Source organism: Scomber japonicus, chromosome 24 (assembly GCF_027409825.1).
Source record: "Scomber japonicus isolate fScoJap1 chromosome 24, fScoJap1.pri, whole genome shotgun sequence".
Taxonomy (NCBI): Eukaryota; Metazoa; Chordata; class Actinopteri; order Scombriformes; family Scombridae; genus Scomber; species Scomber japonicus.
Genome location: NC_070601.1, coordinates 7,046,569 through 7,071,564, shown reverse-complemented (window position 1 = coordinate 7,071,564; position 24,996 = coordinate 7,046,569). Strand labels below are relative to the sequence as shown.

Genomic DNA, 24,996 nt, shown 5'->3' with positions numbered 1-24,996 from the left:
CTGGTGGTATTTCGGGATGAGAAGTCAACAGAGGCAAGATGCGAAGCAAAGATGTGAGAAGGGTCGTGATGGGGAAGCCTATGATTGATATTCCCATTAGCCACCTGACAAGGTGAGGACAAGGCTCTGATAATGAATTGTGACACATTAATGAGCTTGTCTAGCGCAGACAATACCTGATCAGCCCTCTTACCATTTAACCTTTGATACCAATGAGGAAAATTGCAGGCAAATAAGGGTTTTGTGTCACTTGGAAAGACAAAACATGACTTCAAAAACAGTGCAATAGATAGTTGTGTGCTGTTGATATGGGCAGAAGTTTAGGGGAGGCTAATTTCATGCTAGTTACAAGAAGCTAAACAAAAGCAAAGTTAAAATACAAACCTTTTCCATGCATGTGTGTCTCTTTGAAGCGATACAGATGACTCCTTAGTTCTTAGTTTTAATTAAGCACAAATATGACATATCCAAAACACATTTATATATATACATGTATTTTTTTACTCTGACAGCTGGTTCACCTTGATTCATTTCTTCATAAGATGACTTAATTAGTTTGTACTTTAACAGGAGCAACAAATGTTTCAATCAAACTTACTCTCTTGGGAGAAAAATAACAAAAAGTTAGACTGGCATTTAGTTGTAAAGAAAGACAGTATAATCAGGCTTTTAGTTAAATCCTACATTAGTTTGACCTCACAAAATCCTCTGAGGCAGTCAAAATGATGTTTCCTCTTAGGATGTGGATGTGGGTGTCTAATATTATACAGAGCATCTTGCAGATATTTCCTCCATTCAGGCTTTTTAAATCCCTCAAAATCCTTTTATAGTCTGCTCTAAGCATGCACAGTATACAAAAAAAAGTAAAAATCAACACAGATGTGGCTAGAGGGTGAGTCACAGGAAAGCCTTCTGAAGTACTTTTGTGTTTCCTTTTATTTTTGATTGATTTTAATCTGCAGTTGAGAGATGGCCATGGTTTAATCTTTATCTTGTTAAGCCACAGTGTTTAAATACTGAAAAAGTGAAATACAGTTTTAGTTCTTTCCATCATGAAAAGTGGAAACCTGAAAGTGGCAACCATTAAAAGTTGCTTATCTTACGCTTAGCACCCATTTATTTTATAGAGATGCAACGATTCTGATACTTTCGTCACACCTACTGTCCACAGTCCTCTATACAAGGACAAGGAGCACAGTGTGGACCATAGATTGTATGTAAAGACTGAAATGTTGCAACAATAGTCCAACTCAGTGCGGGTTCAGGAGCTGGGGAAAGCAGCGAGTGAGCAAACTATCAATCACAGCTGTCAATCAACAACCACACGGCAGACATCAAAGCTACTATAAGTCTTCAAATCTTATCAGTGGAGCAATAATTTCCAAAATGACCAACAGCACACTTATTAGAGGGCCCTAATGTGGCGAATTAGACCATTATGACTTGTTAAAAAAGTGATTGATGTTAAATTTCGAGAGAAAAGTCATTTGGAGCCAACATCTAGCTGCCATCAGTGGCATTGCACTTTAAGATACTTACAAACTGACTTCAGTCTCAAGCTGAGGGAGTTGCCACTCAGCAATAGACACACTGACATTGACAAATATTTATTATCAAACAGATTAGTCACTGAAATTCATTGAAGACACATATTTGTTTCAGTAGAAATATGTTTTATCATTGAAATAAAATCAGAATGTTAAGCTATTTCAAAGCGCATGTAATTGTCAATATTATGTGCTAGTTTCCTGACTAATTGTAGATAATCATGCAACAGTATAGTATTCATACTGACTATAAACAGCAAATTTAATTAGACTTTTAATGATGTTTTCTTCCAATGTTTTTTTGTGGATAGATTCGTAGATTTTTTTATGATACCCATGCAGCTTTTGTGGAATACAGCAAAATGATAAATGGAGTAAGTGAGTTCTGATTCATGTCTGCATAGCTTTCCGGTACATTAAAAAAAAGTACTTGTGTATCTGGATGGTTGATACGCTGAAAACAGTTTTTCTCGCAGGCTATTTCTTGTAGGCAGTGGATGCAATATTTTCCAACACTTTCCTGCTCAAACAAGTTTGTGTCTGCGTGCCGAGGTGGGTGCAATGTTTGTGTGTTTGTGTGGGTGTATTGATGTCACCCCCCACCCCCCACCAGCCCCCGTGCCTCATTGGGACGCCGGCCGCCGAAGTCTAATCCCGGGGGAGCTCATTAGAATCAGCGGAGAGGAGAGGGCCCCAGACAGGGTCAGGACAAACTGCACTGCTGAGCTGCATAGTGATGCCTTCCGCTCTGTCTTTATGCCTGTTTGGTTTGGCTGCATGTCAGTTCATCTGAGCGGATAGCAGATGAGAGATTGGCCTGCTCAAGCACTTGACAACCATGTTGAAACACGCACTCACACATGCACAGATAAACACACATATAGACACAAACACACGCACACACTTCCACTGACATTTCAAATACCCACTCGATCACAGACATATGTGCATGTACTCTGTGCGTGTGTGCATTGTACTCACATGGCTAAAATTCTCAAATAGAGATGTGTGATCTGGCACACACAGAGTTGTCACCTCCCTGTCATGCTACAGTCAGCAGCATCCTGTGTGATGTATGACAATAAGAAAAGGGTGTGAGCAAGGTCAGACATTTCCACCCACGAGATGCTCATTAAATGCTTATGAATCTCAAGTGGAGTCATGCAGACGTGTGTGTCTTTGTGCTTTACTTATTTTATCAATACATGTCTCTTTGTATTACTGTGCTTGAGCGTGCTTGCATGTGCAACAGTTGTGTGATCTTCATGTGCTAGCGGCTTAAAGACATATAAGAAGGGTTAAGTAAAGTGAGCTTTAATTGTTGTTCTGTCCAGGGTTTTATGTAAAATAGTTGGACAAGCAACTTTGACACTTTTGACCCCAAACTAGTGCATTATTCCCTCAAGCTAACTTTAAAGGCGTTCGGCTAAGAACAGCAGTGCTGCATCCGAAAAATGCAACTGTGCCAGTAAACTCGATTGTCATCTTACACACACAAGGAAATGAAATTCGACAACATAATGTTTGCCAATTAAATGCAAATACACTTGCCATACACAATATTTTGTGGCATCACTGACACGGAAGAGAAGACAGTTACTGCTGTGATAAAGTTTTAAAAATGGCTGTGCAGCATCAGCCTTATGATGGGTCTTTAAACTGGATTGCACTTCATATTTTTACTGACCATGCCGACATAGACACTTGCAATGTTTTGTCAAGGGGGCTACTGCTGGAAAGGGCTTGTGCACTTTTTTAATAGTGAAATTTATGTGCTTTTGCTATCAGAGCTCACATTAGGGCTAGTTTCAGGTCTCAGAACAAAAGCTCCACAGTAAAAAGGTGATCAATTTTTAGAAACTTGAATATTGCACCCTGTCTACACTTTCTACACACTAAATTTCATCATTTCCGACTGTCTAAAGGCTTCCATTTCTTGCACTCATCTTCAAGTCAATTTTTTTGTGTGTGCTATGAGTGTTGTGAAAATACCTCCGAATGCATATCAATACTGCAGCTGAAGAATGTCAATTTAGACACATATGTGCAGAGAAGGTGGCCTCAGACATAAGTTGGGAGGCAGAAACGAAGATAAAGATGTGACTGGGTTAGGATAAGGGTGTGGCTGGGTGATGTTTAACTGACATGCTGAGTAAACCACGGTCATTTTTGCAGCAGATGAAAACACAATCTCTCACCTGAACCTGTGTGTGTCTGCAGCTGGCTCGTTCATCACCATTCCCTGGAAGTCCCCGATGCCGCTGCGAGCAACGGCTGCTGCGCTGTTCACATTCTGAGTTACACAAGAATGGATGGCGAAGGGTGGAAAGGCCAAAGATGCTGTTATTGCTCCACAAAAGCCCATGGACACATAAAGAGTTTATCATCTGGGTGAGCAGAGAGCAAGCTTGCTAATATCCTGAGGCTATCACAACACTGTCCAATGAAGTCTGATTGACTCCATACATCAAAGTGTGTGTGCACACGTCTGTGTATCTTTGTATGTGTGTGTGTCCCAAAGAGAGAGACATGAAGACAGAGGGAGCCTGATGCTTCTCTTTGCTTTCAGGCAACAATGAAATCACACTCACACAGGCGCTCATGTCTTTGGTATAATTGGAAAAGTGCTGTGAAAGATGCTGGAGAAAAAGTGAGTTGGAGGAGGGGTGGTGTGGTCACAGAAGCTCACTCAGAGAGCAGGAAGGCAGTGGGGTGTTGGATGGTATTCTACCCACTGAGGGGGCCACCCATTATGAATGGAAGAAACAGCAGGATGGGAGGCTTGATTGGAAGCAACCGGAACCTGTTTGTTGTTTAAAAAGCTTCTCTCTCTCTCTCTCTCTGTTTATGCCTCTCTCTTTCGCTCTTTCCATCTCCATGTAATTAGGGTGCTTGCTGGAAGAATGATCAGCTGTCATCCCCAATGGTGGCCTTCCACTGCCTGAATGTCAACACTGTCTGAGACCTCGTGTCTGAGTGAGCAGCACACTCAATTAGAGACACTCAGTCACTGCAGGAGCTGGTAGGACAAACACATTGACACATTTGCAAAGACACACACACACACACACACACACACGCACACATACATATTGGAGAATAGGGCACTTTTATCCTCTAACAGTATAAACACCTATAGAGAAAACGATCTCACACACACACACACACACACACACACACACACACACACACACGCACACACGCACACACATCTTGATTCATCACAGTGGTAGCCCCGTTGCAGCCCTAGGTGGTTCCATTAATTAAAACACAGCTTTTCAGGACATAAAAGTAACTATTGCTTACTGCGCCTTTTCTCGCACTGCCAAGACTCCCTCCGGAGGCAAACATCACTCCTGGATGAAAGCGGATACAGGTAGGCGGCGGGTTAGATGCCCCCTTTGCTCCAGTCAGCTGCATCAAAGTGTTCAGAGTCAAGGGGCGAGACACCAAAGAGGACTTTTTCCTTATGTTTCTGTGTCAGTAACATCAGAGGTGTTCCTTGTACTTTTTATAAGGGATTCATTGCTTGTTTAATGTCGTAAGAAATGGACTTGAAGCCTCAGTTAGCCAAATGGAGATAAAGGCTAGTATTTCAGAAAATCTGACATGACGCAATGGCAAGTACAAACATTACTATTACAGAGAGACAAATTGAAACCAGGACTTCAAGGTATTGTTCAAGAAGTAAGAAAAGCACATTTAAAATCACAAAAGCATTGAAAAATTGCAAATGACTAAAAATCCAGCCCCACGACATAGGCTTGTCTTTGCTCAACAGCTCATTGTGTGTTTATATCCATGTATTTAGATAGGGATGCAAACTTTTTAAAATATTGTTATTGATATTTGTGTACAGTATTTTTGACCTCTGGAGAAGCTTTCAGGCAATAGTTTATCGAGCTGAGAGGACTAAAGAAGTGATATGCCATCAAAATGCATATATGTTACTATATTTTGTGCTTTTAAAAGAAAAAGAAAAAAATCGATATTCTTGCCAAGAGTTAGATGAAGAGATCAGTACTCTAATTTCTGTATGCTAAATATTAAGTTATCGCCAAGGGGGGTTAGCTTAGTTTAGAATAAAGAGTGGATGTAGGGGGAAACAGCTTGCTTGGTTCTGTCTAGAGGTAATAATAACTGCCTATCATAAGTTCATTGTTTAAATCATGCAAAAACCAAAATTATAAGAAGCTATTTTGTTAATTGTTATTGGATTACACTGAAGCTGTAAAACATAAGCTAATTCAGGACACAACACTTTTTGACAAGATCAATTCATTGTTGGCTTTTTTGTGGGATTTGGGGATTCAATAAAAAAAGATTTTAGCAGTGTTTCTCATCAATGGAGAAATCCTTTCTGCCTGTATTTGTTGTATTTCTTACACTGTTCAGCATCATTTTCTTTGACAAATGAGCTGCTACGGACCATCTGGACGTCTCCAGGCCTCTTTACATGTTAGGGATTTAGCTGATGCTGTTATCCAGAGAGCCGTATGATGGAGAGAGCAGGTAGGGTTTGGTGCCTTCACTGAAAAAACAGCAGGACAGGAAGTGACAGATGAACGCATGTTAGTCGTTGCCAGAATGAAACGGTCTAATTTTGTGTCTTCGTAAATCTTTGCACTCACATTCTTGTTTTTCTTTACTGCTGACAGGCTCAAATGGATGGAGGACCCTCTTGCAAACCTCCAGGCCCCTTGTTCAAATCTCACCTAGAGCCCAGTGGAGCATGATAAAGGAGTATTACGTGATTTGCCCAACATAAATCTCATCGTTCTTCCTCCTGGTGTGGGAGCTTTCAAATGTAATTGACTGAGCATGTATGACAGAGGCAAAAAGGGGGCTGTGTGATTTCAGCATTTAGTTATAGGGTAGTATAAAACTTTGAATAACCCCCCCCCCCAATTTGTGATTTTTCACCCACCCATTTAGGATTCCCAAAATATCTGTCTGTGTACAGGTGTGTGCGTCTATATATGACAATTCTGAAAATGTGTGTGTCTGTGGGTGAGAGAAAGAAGAGATTTAAAAAGAGAGGAGATTTAGTTTAGAGGGATGGAAGGACTTTGTGGGCCCTGTGGAAATTAGAGCTCTCCATCTCTGTCCTCAGGCCAGTCTGTGTGTATATGTGTGTGTGTTGCTAAGGGTCACTGCAGGAATAAGGAGAGAAAAGCCAGAAACCTCTCACCGAACATCCACACTAAGCAATAAAAAAAAGAACTCCAGTGGTTGCCCTAAACTGTGAACCGTGTATGTGTGTGTGTGTGTGTGTGTGTGTGTGTGAGGGCAAATAGGTGCTGGCTTACCTGTGAGTCTGCAGATTGCGTGTTTGTCTGCACAGAAAAAAAGACATGACTCATTTTTGACATACTGCAAGATCCATGCACATTAGATGGTCTACTAAATTATAGGATGTTAAGTTGTCTGCTGTATGGAAGTCCAGTGAAGACAATATTAGAAATAAATAATCAGACTATATATTTTTCCATTTGCGTTTGTTTTAACTAGAGAGACTAAGCCAAACCAAACCAGAGCATGTAGAATGATACTGTCTCATTGGTGTATTTTATCCTGCATTGTTTTTCATGGTTGACAGAGTTCAAATAACAAAAGACAAGTTTACATTCACATTATATGTTCATTATAGCCTCTTTAATTTTTCAGTGGAAGGAGACTTTAAGTTTGACTGACTATTGTAGCAGTGCAATACACTGTAGCTTGCTGATTATATTACAACCATTGGGTACACAGTATAATTTTAAAGACATATTTGCCTCATGGATCTTCTAAGTGAACAGCTTGTGCAGCATGACTCAGCATAGGCTACTGCCAAATGCCTGCATACTGTATGTAATCTTAAACAGATAGACATACTCTGTTTGAAACTGAAGCAGACATTTGTTGCAAGCTTTGAAAACCATTGTATAAACTCAAGCATCAAACACCTGCATGTGTAATACTGGTCCAACTTATTCATTTACTAGCAGCTTCAACTACCATCCACTGTCTCTCCCACTCCTCTCATACTGTAGGTGATTCTGTGCAGCTCTCTGCCCTCGACAGTCTGCCTCAGGCTGTTGTTCCCAACCTTTACCTCGGTTCTGCCTCTTCTCTCTCTCTCTCTGTCTTGTTTTCGTTCTGTACTGTCTCCTCAGCCGCCGCCTCTGCCCTGATTACTATGTTGCGTGGAAAAGTTGCCTCACGGGAAGTTGTCTTCTTGTCTCATTTTCTTCCTCCTCCTCCTCTTCCTCTTCTCTATTGTAATCCTCAGCTACAGACTGGACCTAGAGTCTTCATTGGTTGGCTGCAGATAGGTCTCTTTGGGTCTGTCTTTCCCTGAGACTTTTGTATGAGCCTCAGGCATGGAGCGAGTATATTATCCAACAATTTTTAAACTCCAGTCATTGGAAAAACTGCTAGTCCAACATCCACACCAACCTGTATTGTTGAAGAAATTTGTACTGTAATTATAAACGGGCATATGTTTAAAAATTAACAATTAGGCTATTAATTGAGTAATATTAAGCTTTTAGAAGTTTCTCACAACTTCTGCAAATCTAGGTTAAATTCTGTAAGAAATGAATTGACTTAAAGGTGTAATATGTAACATTTTTTGAGTAATAGCACCCAATTACCATTGACTGTATTTGCATTGCTTTGTTGGCTTCTTATCTAAAGCCAGATGTGTTTGAATTTTTAACCAACAGTGAAAAGACTGGTGAACTAGACCAATCTAGAGGATCACAATTATATTTATCTGGACTTTCATTACAGCTAAGATTGGGCTGAGATTTAGAAGTTGGGGCCAAATCATGTCCATAATCTGTCTTTTAATCATATTATGCTCCTGGTTTTAAAGGGCATACATAGTTCTTGTTTTAACACTGGATCATGGTTAACATAACTCACATAATTATATGTAATCGTAATCATGTGCAATCATGACACGACAGGGAAGATATTGCCCCATAGTGTGAGCTAACTGAGATTTATGCCTCATATCTTTAACTGTATCATAGGAGCAGCATAATGGGCACATTCTGAATTTAATTGCACATTGCAAGACACAAGGGGTAATTTCCATATTATTAGAATGTAAATATACCATACTAAAGATGGAAAGAGCAATATAATATGTTCAGAGTAACGCTGTTCAATTAGCATAAAGCAGCAGATTAACATGGAAAAGATTAACAGTTTCTGGCAGGTATTATACTGTCAGCCTTGCTAGTAAAGAACTGCATTTTTTACCCTCCTAAAAACCAACAATACAAGAGGAAGAGGGTAAGAAACAGATTAAACAGCCTGTTTTTCGGCCATAAAGTGAGCTGCAATTTTTAGTGTGCGCAGATAAAGGCGTCTTTAGTCTTCGTGACAACAGCAGTCATTTAGGTTTATTGCCTGTCACATTGTGTGAGATGCCAATGATAAAGTCTTGTTTGCAATCTGTGTCACACTGTGCAGTGTCAATATGAGGCATGTCAGATGGTGCCATTAACATATTAAGGAACTAAACTTCATTAGAAAAAAAATGGACTGATGAAAAGTCATTGATTGTCACTGATTGATTTATAGGGATATTGAGGAAATTGAATTTTTGACATTAGTAGAATTTTGGCTCCAAATTGCAGTGCCCTTTTGGATTAATGAACAAATATTTAATCACATTTCTCTCATGATTGTTAATTTTTGTCTCAGGCAGCATAAAATTACACAGTGAAAGGGTCCTTTTCAAGCTTACAACTGACAAGTACAGTAATAGCGTTATATTCAGTAAACACACTAATTAGCCCTCATGTAGTCTTCAAGTTTATACTTAAGAGTCCTCAAGGTTATTGTTTTAAAACGAGTCAGCTGGAATCATTACAATTAGCAGTTAGCTGGATTGATCATACTATCCTGTACTGAACTGCAGTTTAGGGGTTAACTACAGTGGTTAGAGGTTACAGGTTTAATCAATACCTGTAGGAGATTTTATGAACAAACATATTTAAAAGGAGCTTTCTTATCATGGAATATGTATACCTTTGAAGAATAACATTTTTTTTTTAAGAGTCATGGTTTAATTTCTATTACCACAGCTTTTGTATCGTAAGAACACTCACAAACAATATAACTGCAGCCCCAATACACAATAATACCACTGGTCAAACTCTAGGATAGAATATAAAAGAGCCGCAGGAGCCTTTTCAGCCTTACCTTGTTTCTCTTTGGTGCAGGGGTATGTGGGTAAAACACCCCCGTCAAGGTGACACGCTGCAATTAAACAGCACCGGTTTGTTGGCGACGGGCTGTCATCACTGCGCCATGTCACAGGTGTACAGGGCAGCTGTAAGTATAATTGCTACAGGCCTTCGGGATGGAGCTGAACCCTGTCTCCTGGTGATGATAGCGGGCTTCGCTGGAAGATCAGCTATGAAGGAGACTTGTAATACACTGACAAATGGTTATACAGCAGTTGCCAAATTAACAATGACCTCCCCCCTTTGCTGTCTGGTGTGGGTGATAATGTGCGAAGTCCTGTCGGGAAGTGTGCTTAATGTTCAAGATAATCTGTCTATTATGCGAGTTCAACATTAGGAAGGGAGTGAGTGAGCATCAATTAAATTTTCTTTTCCACAGCAAATGGGAAGTATAATTTTTTTGACAGTGATTCAAGCAGGCAGACCTAATATAGATTTTGAATAAGTAGCTATATGTGGATATAACTGGAATTAGTTCAAATACTGTTACTTTGCAGCAGAAGCCCCCTGTCTCTAAATTACTATGGAGGAACTAGATGTGCTTACTAATTGAGTCTTGGTGCTCTGAGGAAACTAATAGAGAGAGGAGAGAGGGACGAAGGAGGAAGAGAACGGAGGGAGATTTCTGTTCATAAACAGTGTTTACTTAAAGCACCCCATTGCCTTATTAGTATTAATAGCAGTGACTTCAGAAAGCTCATATTCTGCCATTGGACAGTTTTGTATTATTTATGATTGAAATGAAAGCCTGGGAGTGCAGCAGCAGCAATGGAGCAGCACTGCATAGCAAACGATGTTGCGTATGCCAGTTTACATAACCAACACTTGGGTAAACAGCGGATTAAGCGCAGCACGGGGCAAGAGAAAAACGAGAGCAAAATGTTATATCCACACATTAGCCTATTTGAGGTGAGCTTTTGGACGAGGCTAGCAGAAACACTGCAGACCTTTTGATGCAGCTGGTCTTCATCTGCAAGTCCTTTTGAGCATGAAAGTGTGGTGCGGTGCAGAATCTCGCCTCCAGTGCAACTTCTGTAATGTTGATCTTAAGAAGTCAGGTCTAAAATAAGCACTGTGTAACTTGAGAACTTCCCCGTCTTAATTAAAGACACCATCTGTTAAATTTTATTATTAAAAGCTGGTAGCGTGAGTGTTAGAGCAACCGGGCAGGGCTTTCATTATCTGTTCTATTTACAGACAGCAGGGTGGCATGTCAAGTGGGGTTAGAGCTCTGTAGCAGTCCCTGATGTGCTGATCTTTGAGATACACTACACTAGGATAAAGTTTAAGTATAGCTGTATTTCTATATATTCAAATCAGGTATTTTCCAAAACACAGTTTGTACTTCAGTCTATTAAAGCTAAGCTAAACACAGCATTAGATGCTATTTTTTAGCTTTGAGACACACAAAGGATTTCCAAAATCATCACCAAACCACCACAAAATATACTGAATCAATCTTTATTTATATTAAATTAAAAATATACTTTTGACAGATTCATGTAACAAACATGAGGAACGGTATTTCTATGATATAAAGCTTTGGGTATGGTTTCAAAGAACTCAGAGAGATAGTCAGCACTGACTATCTTGGATAAATGGACACGGGGGGAATTATGGAAAGCTAACATAGGTGAGGAGGAGTGACTGGTGAAGCCTTCTCTCTACTATGTGTCCTCTAAAAGCATGCAAAACAAATAGGAAATTAACTGAAAACAGTTTGTACTGTGACGGCTGTGTGCTGCCTTTCAGGAAAAAGAGGAGGAGGTCAGACTTGGCTCAGTAATATTTCCAGTAGAAAGAATGCAGAGAAGGTAACACTGAATCCCAAACACAGTTTATCTAGGTTAGTTGGCAGCACTGGTTTCAGTTATGTGAGAATTATAGGAAGAGGAAGAGATAAAGAGGCAAAGAAGGTATTGTTTGCTTGTACTGGCGTGTTCTCATTACTGAGTGACAAATGAAATGTGGCAGGTATGAGGAAGCGAAACAGATACCGGGCGGATTGAACAGCAAAACAGCCCCTTCCCCTCCCCTCCCACCCCACCCATGACTCATCATCACCACTTTTACAGTGTTCACCTAAACTGAAAGATTACATGAGGACAGCCACAAAGCTCTGGAAAAGGGCCACTGAACAGTTTCACATGAGAAAGGGTCGACAAGCACTTTTAAAATCAAATCCCCATTAGTCAAAAGGTACACTTACATAAAGCAAATATGTACGACTTTTTTTTTTAATACATTTGTTATAAGCAGAAGAAAACAGCAGTAGGAGAGAAGACCATATAAATTCAAAGCATTGCCTCCTTATTTACAAATTCACCACGTCGGCCATTTCAGTGCTTTATAAAAATACTATTCACATTTGTTGTTGAAGTGTGTTAGATAAATTTTGGAGGAAACCCCAAAGATTCTGTACAGTTACACTGTTCTGATAATTTAAACACAGAAAATGAACCACTTCCACTCGTAGGCGATGATTTGTGCAATTAAGATATAAACAACTAAAAATTGCAGCTAGAATGACAAACATGTTAAATAATGTACAGTAACCAACACAGTAGTGGAAAAAAAATATAGATTCAAGTCTTTTTCCTTGAAGAAAAACACCCTTGATAACACAGACAAAGTAAAACTAAAGGTTAAATGACTATATAGGGTACTGTAGACAAAACAACCCATGAAAGATTTCAGAAATAATGATTCCCAGTTTGTGCTACTGAATTCAGTAAAAAATATCTGGTTATTCCTTCAACGCTGTCCACTCCCTGGACAGTAATGTGATTATAATATTGTCATCAATGAAGAGATACAAAGGTCGAGGGCAGTAAAACACTCACTTTGGGTACCATGCAAGGTGATATTGTACTATACATTAGACTCTATCACAGCATATATGGTAGGTAACTGCTGAGGATGAAGGATTCACTTCAGAACAACATGGCTACATGCCTCTGCACCGTGGCTTGGAGGAAACAGTAAAAAGTAAAAAGATCAGTCTTAAACACCAGTGTTGCCATGGGGTGCTTTGAAACCGCCATGACACATAAGTGTTTAGGGCTGAGACAAATAGCAGCAGGTAACACAGCCCAACACCAAGGCAAAATGTGTTTGAAACAAGAAATGACATATTCGTCAGTAGAAATGATTGCGTCCAAACAAGAAAACACATTGCGGTACTTTTAAAAAGGTAACCAATGCCACTAGACAAAAGCAGGACTTCAGGTATATATAATGTTTTCTCTATGGTTTGATTAAAAACCAAGGGTTGCTGAGAGCCTTGGATATTGTGAAGTGCTCTCGAGAACATGTGAAGCCAGTCGTCTCATCAGTGCTCTAGTCTAATCCATTCTTGATTCCAATACATATTCTGCTTGCAGTATAATTTAGGGCAAACAAGAGAGAAACCAAGGCATGTGTTTTTCTTCTTTACCACCATCATGCTTTCTTTTCTTTTTTTTATTCTTGAAACCCAGATTTGGCAGTCGCTTCCATCGCTCTGTATAAACAAACTCAAACGCGCTATAAATATTTCACATTGATATTAAATACTGTCTCCATTTCATTGAATTAGAGCTCCAAAAGGGACTACAAAATGCTCCTTCATCAAATAGTCATGATATCATCAAAGCAGCATTGGAAATACTCTTTGAAGCAAACAGAAAAGATGGAAACAAGGACATTCTTGAAGTTGGTCAGTACCACCTAAAATGTGTTTGCTTTGTGAACCCCTTGTTGGCGCACCTTCCTTTGACTCATGCAAAAAGCCTGTTCTTTCTGAAGTGGTAAACGACCAGATAAACAAGTTGAATATTTCAGTAATGAAGGCTGGAGATTCCTTTCTTTCTACCCGCGAGTCTGATCAAAGTGCTCCATGGGGAGGACAAACATATTCACGTTACTTTTACACACACACACACATTCAAATACACAAAATAAATAACCTACACAAGAAAAACAGCTTGGACATGGCATGAAAAGCTTCTGAATCAATTACAAAACAAGATCAGTGTTCCACAGTGACGGCTGGAAAATGTCAATCTCACTAAAGGTTCAAGAACTACAAGATTTTGTTCACATCCAAAAAGGTGTGAGTCTAGTGAGATACTGCAAGAGGACCTCTGAGGCAAACCAACATCATTTGATCTTCTACGTTTGGAAAGCTTTGTGTTGTTTTCCCACCCAGAGGGAGTGTTCTGTATGGCTTGACGGAACAAATAATGGCTGCAACACCAGCGCTTTTAGCAGCAGTGACTGACAGTTTGCCTACAGAGGCATCAGTAGTGAGGGTTAGAATGATTCTTTTTTAAGAGTAAAGGGGGCAATCAGATCTCTATTGGTGATCTTGTGAGTAAAACTTGGTTGGGATACTTTTGATGAAGTCCTAATGCATCACAGGAAGTTGAAAGTTGCATGGATTCTACTTGGGCCAATTCAAATACAGTTTTGTTAAAAACAAAAAAACAAATAAAAAACATTACAGCTGCACTTGAAAAAAAAAATCCCCTATTTCCCAAAATTACATATTTACTTATATTAGTAAAAGCAGTTGGGTGTAATGTGACTCACCAACAAGCTACTAGAGAAAATAAATGTTCTCGCAAACTAAGGAGATAACATTTCAGTGTAGGCTAGCAGTTCATTGAGTTCTGATGTCTGTGCTCTAACCTTAGCTTAAAAGTCAGCCTAATATATAAACATACTTTTTTGTTACTGATTATTTGCCTAAATCAAATAATGCAAAAGTTTAAAATTGTGCAGATCTACATTGCCACTTAGACCAAGTCAAATGAATCATTACTACAACATGGTCACAATCTTGTTTTATAGTTTAAGTGCTACTTATGAAACAAAAAACAAATTACATTAAAATTGCTGTGAGAACAGAAAAAAAAAACTTGCCTGGCAAAAATTTGCTTTGGAACAGAGTTGAAGAGTAAACAATAGAGACTGCAGGTTGGGAGGATGCAGTGCACAAAAGTGGACATGTTTATGATTGATATGAAATAGGTCCAAGCCACCATAATGGTCATGTCCTTTATAAATGAACAGCATGAAAGTGACAAACTATTATATATACTGTATGTTTTAGCACAGTTTTGAAAATCACAAACCATTACTTTTTGTGCACCAGACATTCCTGACTTTAAACCATCTTATGGAAAACAACAATGTTTAGGACCATTTAAAATTGTGAAAAGCTCCAAGAGATTTGGTGCTGTTGTTGAATTTGGTGCATTCAATGAATTTTTGATTGAAGCCAGTGACATAAAAAATTTACTTTATTCTACTTGACAAAGGTCATTTGTTGGAAGCCTTGTTTTAGATCTGACTTGTGTTGAATCTACTGTTGGTTAGCAGTGCTACTGATGGTTTTTGGCTGTTGATCCCGCCATCACTGACTTCTACCACATATCCTTGGGCCAGACTGGCTTTCCAACATATGAGCGCACACATACTCAACCCAAACACACTGACATAAACACACAAAAAGTAATTGGTTTTAACTGTGGTCTGTTGGTGCTGTCTTTTTCATTCCTTGATGTCTTCATTAGGCAGCGTGTATGAACTTTCCCTCCCCTCTGCAGATTTTTTTTCTCTCTTTTTCAATCTCTTCCCATCACTTGTCTCTATGATCACCATTTTGAGTTCAGCTGCTTCATGAATGGTCCTATCACACTACTCAGCAGATACAGCATTTTCCCTGACTACCCTCCCTCTCTCATGGCAACTCACTCATCAAAGTTAACTTCATGATCTGAATGGGAAAAACCAGGGTATAAAAATCCATCTTTTCAATACTGCAACCGTGTTTATAAAAATGTTTACAGTGTATTTTTCCCTTAAACCCTTTGGCCTGGAAAAGCAGTTTTTGATCAGCTTTTTCAAGCAAACAGCAGTCAAGCAAAAACAACAAAACAGCAGTTGCCCTGTGTGTTTGTGGGTAAGTTTAAAAGTCCATGGTTGAACTACAAATGTGAAACGAGGGATCACTGTAGTTTTGGCCATCACAGTATCACAGTTACAGTAGAAAGATGAGATGAATTTCACATATATGATGGAAAATTCGAGAACGTACAGTATAATCCTATAGGCAAAAAGATTGAATATGATTGATCAGCTTTCAGTGCTTCCATGTTACAAGAAGTCACTCTCCTGACTTAAACCTTTCAGTCTTTTATCCTCCATGTTTTGCTGTTTTGTCTCACTCAACAAGGTCATTCATAAAACCCTTGACATCTAACAGACTGTATTTGTTCTGTCTGTTCTGTTTGCTCATTTCGGAAACCCTAAGTAGGGTACTGTTCATCCCGTGTATGTATCTTGTTCCTCTCATGAATCTGACACCGCAGTGGCTGGCAGTGAGTTCAGGTCCCCTTAGTTGAATCCATCTTGATGGATGTCGTTGTGGTCTACCTCGCTGGGACAACACAATCCATCCTCTACTGTGTGACAGTCCTGTGTCCATTGTTTACCGAAAACTACCAAAACCTTCACATTCTCAGAGACTCGGAGCGCAGTTTCTATCTACAGAACAGAAATGGACTGGATTGGATGTAGTGAAGGATGAGTCGGGTCGACTTGGTTCGGTCCACCTCCTTCTGATGTCGCTACGGTATACAATAGATGGCACATTATTTGGAAAGAGTTAGGGGTAGCTCTGGTTGTGGCTGCTCCCTTCTGCGTGAGACAGTGGGACCGGAGAGGATGTCGGGGTTGTTGGAGGCTAGAGTCAGATTGAGGAACGTTTATCATGAGGAACAATCTACACCACAGTATTCCGCTGCCGGTAGGGTGGAGGGGGCAAGACGGTGCCAGATTTCAGGGAAAACTCGGACATGTATTCAGGGTTTTCAGCTACTGCCGGCCGTATGTGTCCGTTCTGCTTGTAGAAGAGCTTGGCATTCGTGGAACCTCCCTGGGCACCATCAGGGGCCGCCTGGTTAGATGATTTGGGAGGCAAACTGTGCTGCCAGTATTCTGGGTTGTCAAAGGTCACCTTCAGCTTCTTCCCAGTGGCTTTACCTGATGTCTGTCCTCCTCCGTGCTTCAGCATGCTGGCTGGGTGTGTAGTGGCATGGATCTGGTAGGCTGGCAGGCTGCCGTGCCCAATGGTGGCTGAAGAGGACAGGACACCTGACTGGCACACCTGGGTTTGGGCAGTAGTTCCTGTTTGGCTCTGGCTGGTAGATCCACCACCTGGGTTGACAGGTTGTCCTGCAGGTTTGATGGTGTGATGGGCGTGGAGAAGGTGAGCTGGTGGACCGTGGTGGCAGGGCATGCCAGATGGAGAAGGCTGGGCTGTGGGGAGGGGGTAGTGGGGCAGGCTGGTCTGGATAGTAAGCGGGAGGTGGGATCCTGAGGTTGTGACTGAGATGGAAGAGGGTGGCTGGGTGGGAAGGGGCAGACCATTTCTCCTCAGGACCTCCAGGCCCAGCTCGGCAGGGCTGTGGAAGGTGTTGAGGTAGAGGGGCTCATTGATGTACTCATCCTCTCCTTTGGGCTGGCTGTTTGGTGTGCTGTGGTAGCCCGGGTTGTCCAAGGCATGGATCTCACCATTTTTATGTCGTGAGACAAATGGGTTCTCCTCAATTGGGTTCAGGTATTCTTCAGCAGTAAATCAGAAAAGGGGAGACAGGGCAGGGATGTGGAGAACAAGAGAGAGGAAGTTTATGAGAAAATAAGACAGACAAATAACATATTCACAGAAATTAGATCAGGAATAGAGAAAACAAAAGAAATGGAAATTGTAAGAGAGTATGAGAAAGAGATCACTCGCTAATGAGGGGAGAAGATGGAGATGGAGATGATAATGGCGGTAATGGCAGCCACTCAGGACCATACAGGCAACTTGCCAGCAGTTCTTTGGCATGGGAAACTCCATCTGCCGGGGGTGAAAATGCCAGCAAATGACCCCTCTTCACTGCTTCCAAGCGCTATAATAGTGGGGTGCGAAACCTATTGATTTTGCCCACTCTTCCGCTCCTTGACATTGCATCAGATGCATTTTGCTTCGGGCTTTGTTATATTTTGAGCTGCTTAAAAATCAAAGATGATAGTGTAAGAGCAGGGCTGATTGACTGAATTGTGATCAAAGGCAAAATAGCTGCAGACTCTGTAGTAGCTGACATACGCTACTGCTGATGAGACTCTGTAAGACTTTTGATGACAGAACATGTAAAAGGTGTACTAGAAGAGAAGTCACTGTATACACTTGCACATATTTTACATTTAAATGTGTTACTGTCTGTGTGGAATGGAACAGCACATTTGTGGTGTAGTTGATCTATTAATGAGGTTTATTCCCATTGACCATACCATACCACCATTTGCATGTACAACTACAGTATTTTTTGAAAATGTCTTCTCCTACAAATTACTTTAACATAATGAGGTTAAACTATTTGAATATTTAATATTGCTGCACTGTGCTGTGGATTAAATAAAACACCTAAAAGGCTCTGCATATTCACCACAAAATATCCCGCAGGGCTGCAGAACTACCTAACCTTATATTTAGTTTCTGTAAAACATTTTTCAACAATTGTGCTTGTTAAAATTGTTCTGTAAAATGAACCTGACTTGATTCACTGGGCCACTATTAAGTGATTTCAATGGATATAACATTTAAATCCACAGTGTCAGTACCTGAGGAGCTCTTGTCTTTCATGGGGGTCATGTATCCATCCTCATCTGTGTCCCCTCTGGAAGCCCTTTCCCCCAGGAAGATGGTGGGGTCAGCGCTGTACCTCTGGCCACCGCTGTCTTCCCCCCCAGCTTGGCTCAGGGTCTTCTTATGCAGGCTCCCGTTACAGCGCTGGTCCTCCAGGACTGTAACCTGGCCGACTGCAGCATCCTGGTTTATACAGGCTTGGGCCCCCACCACGGGAAGTTCTGCAGGGTTTGGACCACCATCACGATAGCCAAACTGGTTCTGAAGTACAGAGGGGATTGTTGATAAAAGAAAAGAAAAATGCAATGTGATATTCATGAACAAACTGTACTGTAGGTTGGATTTTCATTGGTCTAAACCACACAAACTTTGATGCAGGTTTTATATGGCTCTTAACATCTATTTTGTATTTGAAGAGCAAGGGAAATATCATTAAAATAATATAATCAAATAATACCATAGTTCAATTGAATCAAACACATATGCATGGTATGAATGCCAAAAATAATCAAATTTGAGCCAATTGTACACCACCTGCGGCAAATGAAGGGAGACTTTTAACCTGTGTAGTTCCCTGTTGAAAGTAAAATTCTACAACAAAGTTCTGTTGGTGTAGTCATCAGCCTTAAGGGATTGTGAGGGGCAGCCAGGCAAAGCTACATTTCAAACACCAGAACCTCAAAAAAGAACAAAAAAACCCACAAGAAAATACAAAACATGACATGTGAAGTGAAGGGCTTCCTGTGGTGCTGTGTTGGTTTGCCGTGGGCTATTTAGCCCAGGCCTACTCCTCTGCACTCTTGCCAACTGAAAGCGCTACAGCAGCAATTACAGCAAGCAAAGCTACAAAATGCAACAGAAAAAAAAGGAAACATCCTGGGGTTATATCTGCCCACCTATTCCGTGGATGTATAAAGAGAACTGGATACAGCGTTGGAGGAGGGGCTCTGTTCATTCCTATGAACGTTGCTCAGTGGTGCATGAACCTAATAAAGCCACTTCCCGCCTCAAAGAAATTACATACTGAAAACATACTGCGCATGCTCTATATGAGCACATTGTGCCCATAGAGCATGCTCTCTAGAGACTTCTGCCGGCTGAGATAGTGAACTTCTGGTTTAGCCTTCCAACTAGCTTGAATGGGGTCTTCTAGTCTTTAAGACTTTCCAAATGTAATCGGACCGAATTGGTCAAATTCTGATAGTAAGATGAATCATTCTGTTGGGGTTGTGATGCTCAAAAAAAATATTTTCTGTGGCTGGTAAAGCTACTGAACTGTTAATAATGAAGCATACATATACGTAAACATATAAAGGTATTATTTGTTGGGTATTCTATTTCAATTGTATAGTGAGTTTTACTGTACTCAATATTAATTAACTGTAAAGGTAGTTTAAACTATGCAAATTCATTAGATGTATATATTTTGTTAAAGCTAGAGGAATTAATTCTTCACAAGTCACAATGGAACATGAATGGCAACTAATTACTGAAGAATTCCATGTCAGTGACTGCAGGTCAGGTTTTGTGAGCTGATTTAAAGTTGAGCCAACAGAGATGAGAGCTCTAGATCCCTGGATTGACGAGCCCAGAGCCAAGAACTGCCGACCTGCCAACCTGCCAACACAAATCTTTGTGGAATTGAACTGCATACTAACCCTATTGTTATATGTGGTCATTGAATATTGCAAACAGCCTTTTCCACCTCTTGTTCGACTCTGGTACCCTCTGATCTTGGTCTGGTATAACTGTAATCTTTCCAAACTAATTATTAATGTACTGCACTACCTCCACTAACAGTAGTGTTAGGAGCTGTGTGCTACACTTCTCTCTTGCAATCAACTTCCCCCTCCTCCAAACTTCTTGGCTCATCCCTTCTTCAAAGCCAGTCATTATCCGCTCCTTTTTGAAGTATGGGCGTGAGAGCAAATCAGCTTAGATAAGATAACCGTGTGTATCGGACTGTGTCTGTGGCAGCGCAACCTGAATAACTATCTTCCCCTGGCAAAGTCAACTAGCTCATGGATTTTAACAATGAATTGCTTTCCCTGTCTGTGCATGTAGGAGCTTTTGACTGCATAATCAAAAAACAGGTTCAATTTGTGATAGGGGCCTTGACCTTGAACACACAACACTCTGAATGGATTACGGTGCGTGTGATTTTGGGGTATGTGTGTGTTCGTCGGGGAACAAATAGCTGCCGGCGATTGGGTAGGTCACAAGTGTAAAGGTGCATAAGATGCAGAGCCGTGGGCAAGCAGCACGTGGTGCACATTGGCGAGCAAACAGCCGAACCAGCAGTCATTGTCTATTAGTAAACGGCTCCGGCATTTTAAGAGAGCGTCTGTTATTTGCTTATAGAGCTTTGAGTAATGAAACCTAGGGCCTGGGGACCCAACGCATAAAGGGTCCAGGTTTAAGCCACACACACCGGGATGGAAATGATGGAGGTGGGCCATTAGCAGAGGAAAATCATCAGTGTATTGGAAGTTCTTTACCACCTTGAGCATTTAGAGGACAGTCAGTTTTTGAATGGATAGAACATAAAATGCTATTGAGGATAAAATTAAATCAGTACAGTTAAAATCATTTCTATGAAGAGATATGATGATTAAATTAAAACGATTATAGTTGAATATAAGATTATATTCATGCCTTAAGATTTAATACTGAGACATAGTCCCCATTTAACTATTTTTTGCCATGAAGTAGGATCAGAATCAAAGTATTGCAGTAGGTTGTGACAGTTCAATCCAAAACATATTCTTTCTTAGCAGCTTTTTGCACGTTTTAAGCAGTGTCCTTACTCTGTTAGAGTCGACCCGAGGCCTGGTTGTGTATGACGGAGGAGCCATGTTGAAACCACGAGGAACCAGATACTCCTCAGCATCCATCAAGTCGTCCAGGTCCTCCTCATCCAGAAGACTCTGGAAGAACTTGCTGTCATTGGGGCTGGGAAGCTTCATGCGGTCATCACCCTGAAAGAGTTTTATTTCAATTTAAGTTTCATTCAGACACTACATATATTTGTCCAGTGAGCGGATGGTTACACAGGAGAGCCTTGTTATTGAATGTTTTAATAATGAGCCTGCTGAGGTGAACACACCTGGATGACCAGGTATCGCTGGGGATCACGGGCCATTCTGCAGAACTCAGCGGCAAGCTCCTTAAACTTCGGCCTGCTGTCTGCATCAATCATCCAGCCTGGAGAGGAGAAAGATGGAACAGGAAGCGTTGTAGGAGGAGTGTGAAGAGGACAAAGAACAGGTTAGATTGTAAGTGACATTGTCTTAACTCAAGTTGTGTTCACTTACAGATTTGTATACATGTGTTCCCAACATCATTCACTGGTCTCCTAAGCTTTTACTGGAATGACTAGTGTCTATTACTTATTGCTTTGGCAGTTTGTCAGTAGCCTGCATTAGTGTAGACTACTGCTGTAGGTTCAGTCTTGGCATGTAACACTAGTAATATTATTTCTAGATATCAAACATAAAAATGTATACCGTATCTTTAAAATATGACTGAATGTTTGATGTCCCAATAAAACTTCTGTAAAAAGTCCACTTTAAAAGCACACTCTGTAAAATTGCATTAATTTAAGATTTATTTACTCGAAAACACTGAACAAGCAAGCAAGGTGTTCACTTTTAGTTCCCTATATTCTGAGGGTCTGCTCAAGGGCTACTCAGAAGTAAAAGGAAGAGGGAAAAAGTGTTTTTCATTTTGATCTCCAGCCCACTTTCCTCTCCCTGAGGTCACAACTGCAGTAAACAGAGAAAAACCCCTGAAGGTGAAGTGAAATGCCAGGTGGTGTCTCAGCTGAGATTAGACAGTAAGCAAACTGAGTTGCTGATTTCAGTGTCTGCATCCCTATTCCATTTTCTACAGCAGTGATGGTTAGAGTGGGGTCTGGGTGCAATCCTACACCAGGGATCCTCAAAATATAAGTGTTTAATTTCACATTAAGCAGAATATAATTGTTTGCTACAGTTCTGAATAATCTATGGTCTAATGTTTTGTTTTAAACCATGACTGTCCACATTACTGTCTCCTTAAATAAACCCTGACACTCTGTTGTCTGGCCTGTCTGTCTTCACTCAGTTCATATAATTTCCGCTTCTAGCGCCCCGCACAGCCACATTACCTAAATGAGGTGCAATTACTCCGGCAATCAAACTCTATTTCATCTTTATTGGGGTGGCACAGAGGCAGCGGGGCACACAGTGTGACGGCACACCAAATCACAAACAACGGCTCACAGTCAACATGTAATTAGAATTAATGCGGCCAATTGCCCAGCTTCCTTCTGGCTTTCAATGAGGCAGCATGACCCTTGTGGAAGTCTGACTCAGTGATTGACCTGTTTTGGCTATTTCAGATCATCGTCCTGACGTCGCCGCATACCTTTGTGTTTGTTTATATACACTCACACCAGAGATATGCGAGAGTAGCATTGTACTGGGAGTAAAAATGAATCCCACCGAGATTTCAAAGATGTTAGGAGGATACATTGCTCAGCCTTATGTTGGATATAATTGATACAAGGGACCGCAAGGATTACAAATAAATCAGGAATAAATGGGAAGCTAAGCATTTTGCTACTTGTTAATTTAATGAAGCCCCTTTGACCTCTCAGCATTCTTAACACTATTGTCCAGATACATTTTAAAGAACACATAGCATTTTTTTTTCTTCTCCAGGGGGGAAAGAGCTGGCATTGTTATGTGCCTAGATTGCCGGAGGGCTTTTATGCTTCTGTGCTGTCGAGAGCCATTGGCAGTAGTTTTTCATTTGGAAGAAAAACAATTAGATATTATGACATTTTGGTTGGATTAACATTTTCGTCTTGGGAATATGTTTTGATATCAAGCTCCAAGCTGCATCACATCATTCTCTTTCAACACATTTGGCATTTAAACACTCTGCTGTTGTCCTCATCCAGAGCGACTAACAATGAGTGTAGTTTGAATTCAAGTGCTACAAGCAACTAATAATAAGTGTATATACATAGAAAAGAAAAAAAAAGATAATTTAACAGAACAAGAATGGAGAACTGCTTAAAAAAAATGGAAGTCAGCAGAGAGAAGTTGAGGTAATTTTTATGAGAATTTCAGCCAACAGCAGGGGGATAAGGAGTGACAGAAAAGTCTCTCTGAGTTCAGACAGGGTGGAACGATTAACAGACTGATGCAGGGAAGAGGATAGCCAAGCAGCCGATAGCTGGCACGGCTCAAAGCATGGATTGGCATGTATGGTTGGATCGTTTCCTGGAAATATGGGAGGGTGGATCCCTGTGCAGGCGTGTACACCAGCACTGGGCATCTGAATTCAGTCAGGGGAAGGAGTGCAAGATGGGAGAGACATGGGAGAATTTGGGGCGGATGAGGAGAAGGATGGTTTTTGGATGAGAAGCATAGGCTTGGATGAAGAGTTGGTGGTCCAGATGGAAGATGACATGGACAAAGATGTGGGCAGACTCTCTCCAGTGAGGACAGGCCTGCATGTTGCAGAGCAAAAAAAACCCCAGCATCTCATTGCAGTTTCATGACAACATGGTTCTTCTCTTTTTCCTCTAACTACTTGTTTTCTCCTCTCTCCTTTTTACATATCAACTCCTCCTCCAGCCTTGACTCAAAGCCCCAGAGCTCAAATAACGCCTTTCAGAATGAATATTAAAAAAAGAACCCTTTTATTAAACTGCAACTCATCTGTGACACCTCAAGTCAGGTTGCGGCGGTGTATAAACATGATTTAAAAAAAAAAAAAAAAGATGAGGGGCTTCTATTTAAATCAAGGATGGCACTCGCTCACTGTTGTGGAGTGCTGCTTTGTAACACTGTCTCCAATACTGCCGTGGATTTTACTATTTTGTTTATATCTAGGCAACTAATATCTCTGGATATATTGGGGGATTGTATGCAATATTTCAAATCAGTGAGCAGAACTGCTTTATGGCTTAATGTTTTTAACAGGATGAGAATGTATTTGGACTTTTCAAGCTGGTTAAAGATAAAGTTTGACATTTTATCAATATCACCCAGGCTCTTTGGTGGCATTACTTTTCTTCCTATGAATTATATTATTTGTGCACATTCTTTGTGAGTGCCTTGCATTATTTTACCTTGAGTAGATATATCTGTACGTGGGTGTCATTGTGTGTGTGTGTGTGTGTTTTCTCACATTTGACCATGACCATATAGACGTCTATGGTGCAAATGGGTGGCTGTGGAAGGCGTTCCCCTTTCTCCAGGATGTCTGGGATTTCCCGCGTGGAGATGCCGTCGTATGGTTTACCTCCGAATGTCATCAGCTCCCAGATGGTCACTCCTGGATGATGTGATGAGGTCGGAATATAGAAGGAGAGAGGGAGAGAGAGCAAAACAGACAGATAAAGATCGGAAGGTGAGACAAGAAAGACGTGTCAGAAACAATATAAGCAGATGGATAAGGGGGCGAAAATGCAAATAAAGGAAACAGGATTTCAGGTCATTGCCTTCTTTCCTCCCACCGGTATGGGCGTATG

General features: G+C 40.7%; 1 protein-coding gene across 1 annotated transcript in view; it reads right to left on the bottom strand.

Annotated features, from left to right (window-relative positions):
* Positions 1-16,562: 16,562 nt before the first annotated feature.
* si:ch73-383l1.1 (receptor tyrosine-protein kinase erbB-4) overlaps positions 16,563-24,996 on the bottom strand; it is a 237,815-nt gene continuing 229,381 nt past the window's right edge. The window contains exons 23-28 of the mRNA XM_053314757.1: positions 24,654-24,800; positions 21,577-21,674; positions 21,278-21,448; positions 18,446-18,731; positions 17,207-17,404; positions 16,563-16,822 (exon numbers count right to left, since the gene is read on the bottom strand). Of these exons, the coding sequence (XP_053170732.1) occupies positions 16,563-16,822; positions 17,207-17,404; positions 18,446-18,731; positions 21,278-21,448; positions 21,577-21,674; positions 24,654-24,800 (1,160 nt within the window). The remainder of the gene's footprint in view (positions 16,823-17,206; positions 17,405-18,445; positions 18,732-21,277; positions 21,449-21,576; positions 21,675-24,653; positions 24,801-24,996) is intronic.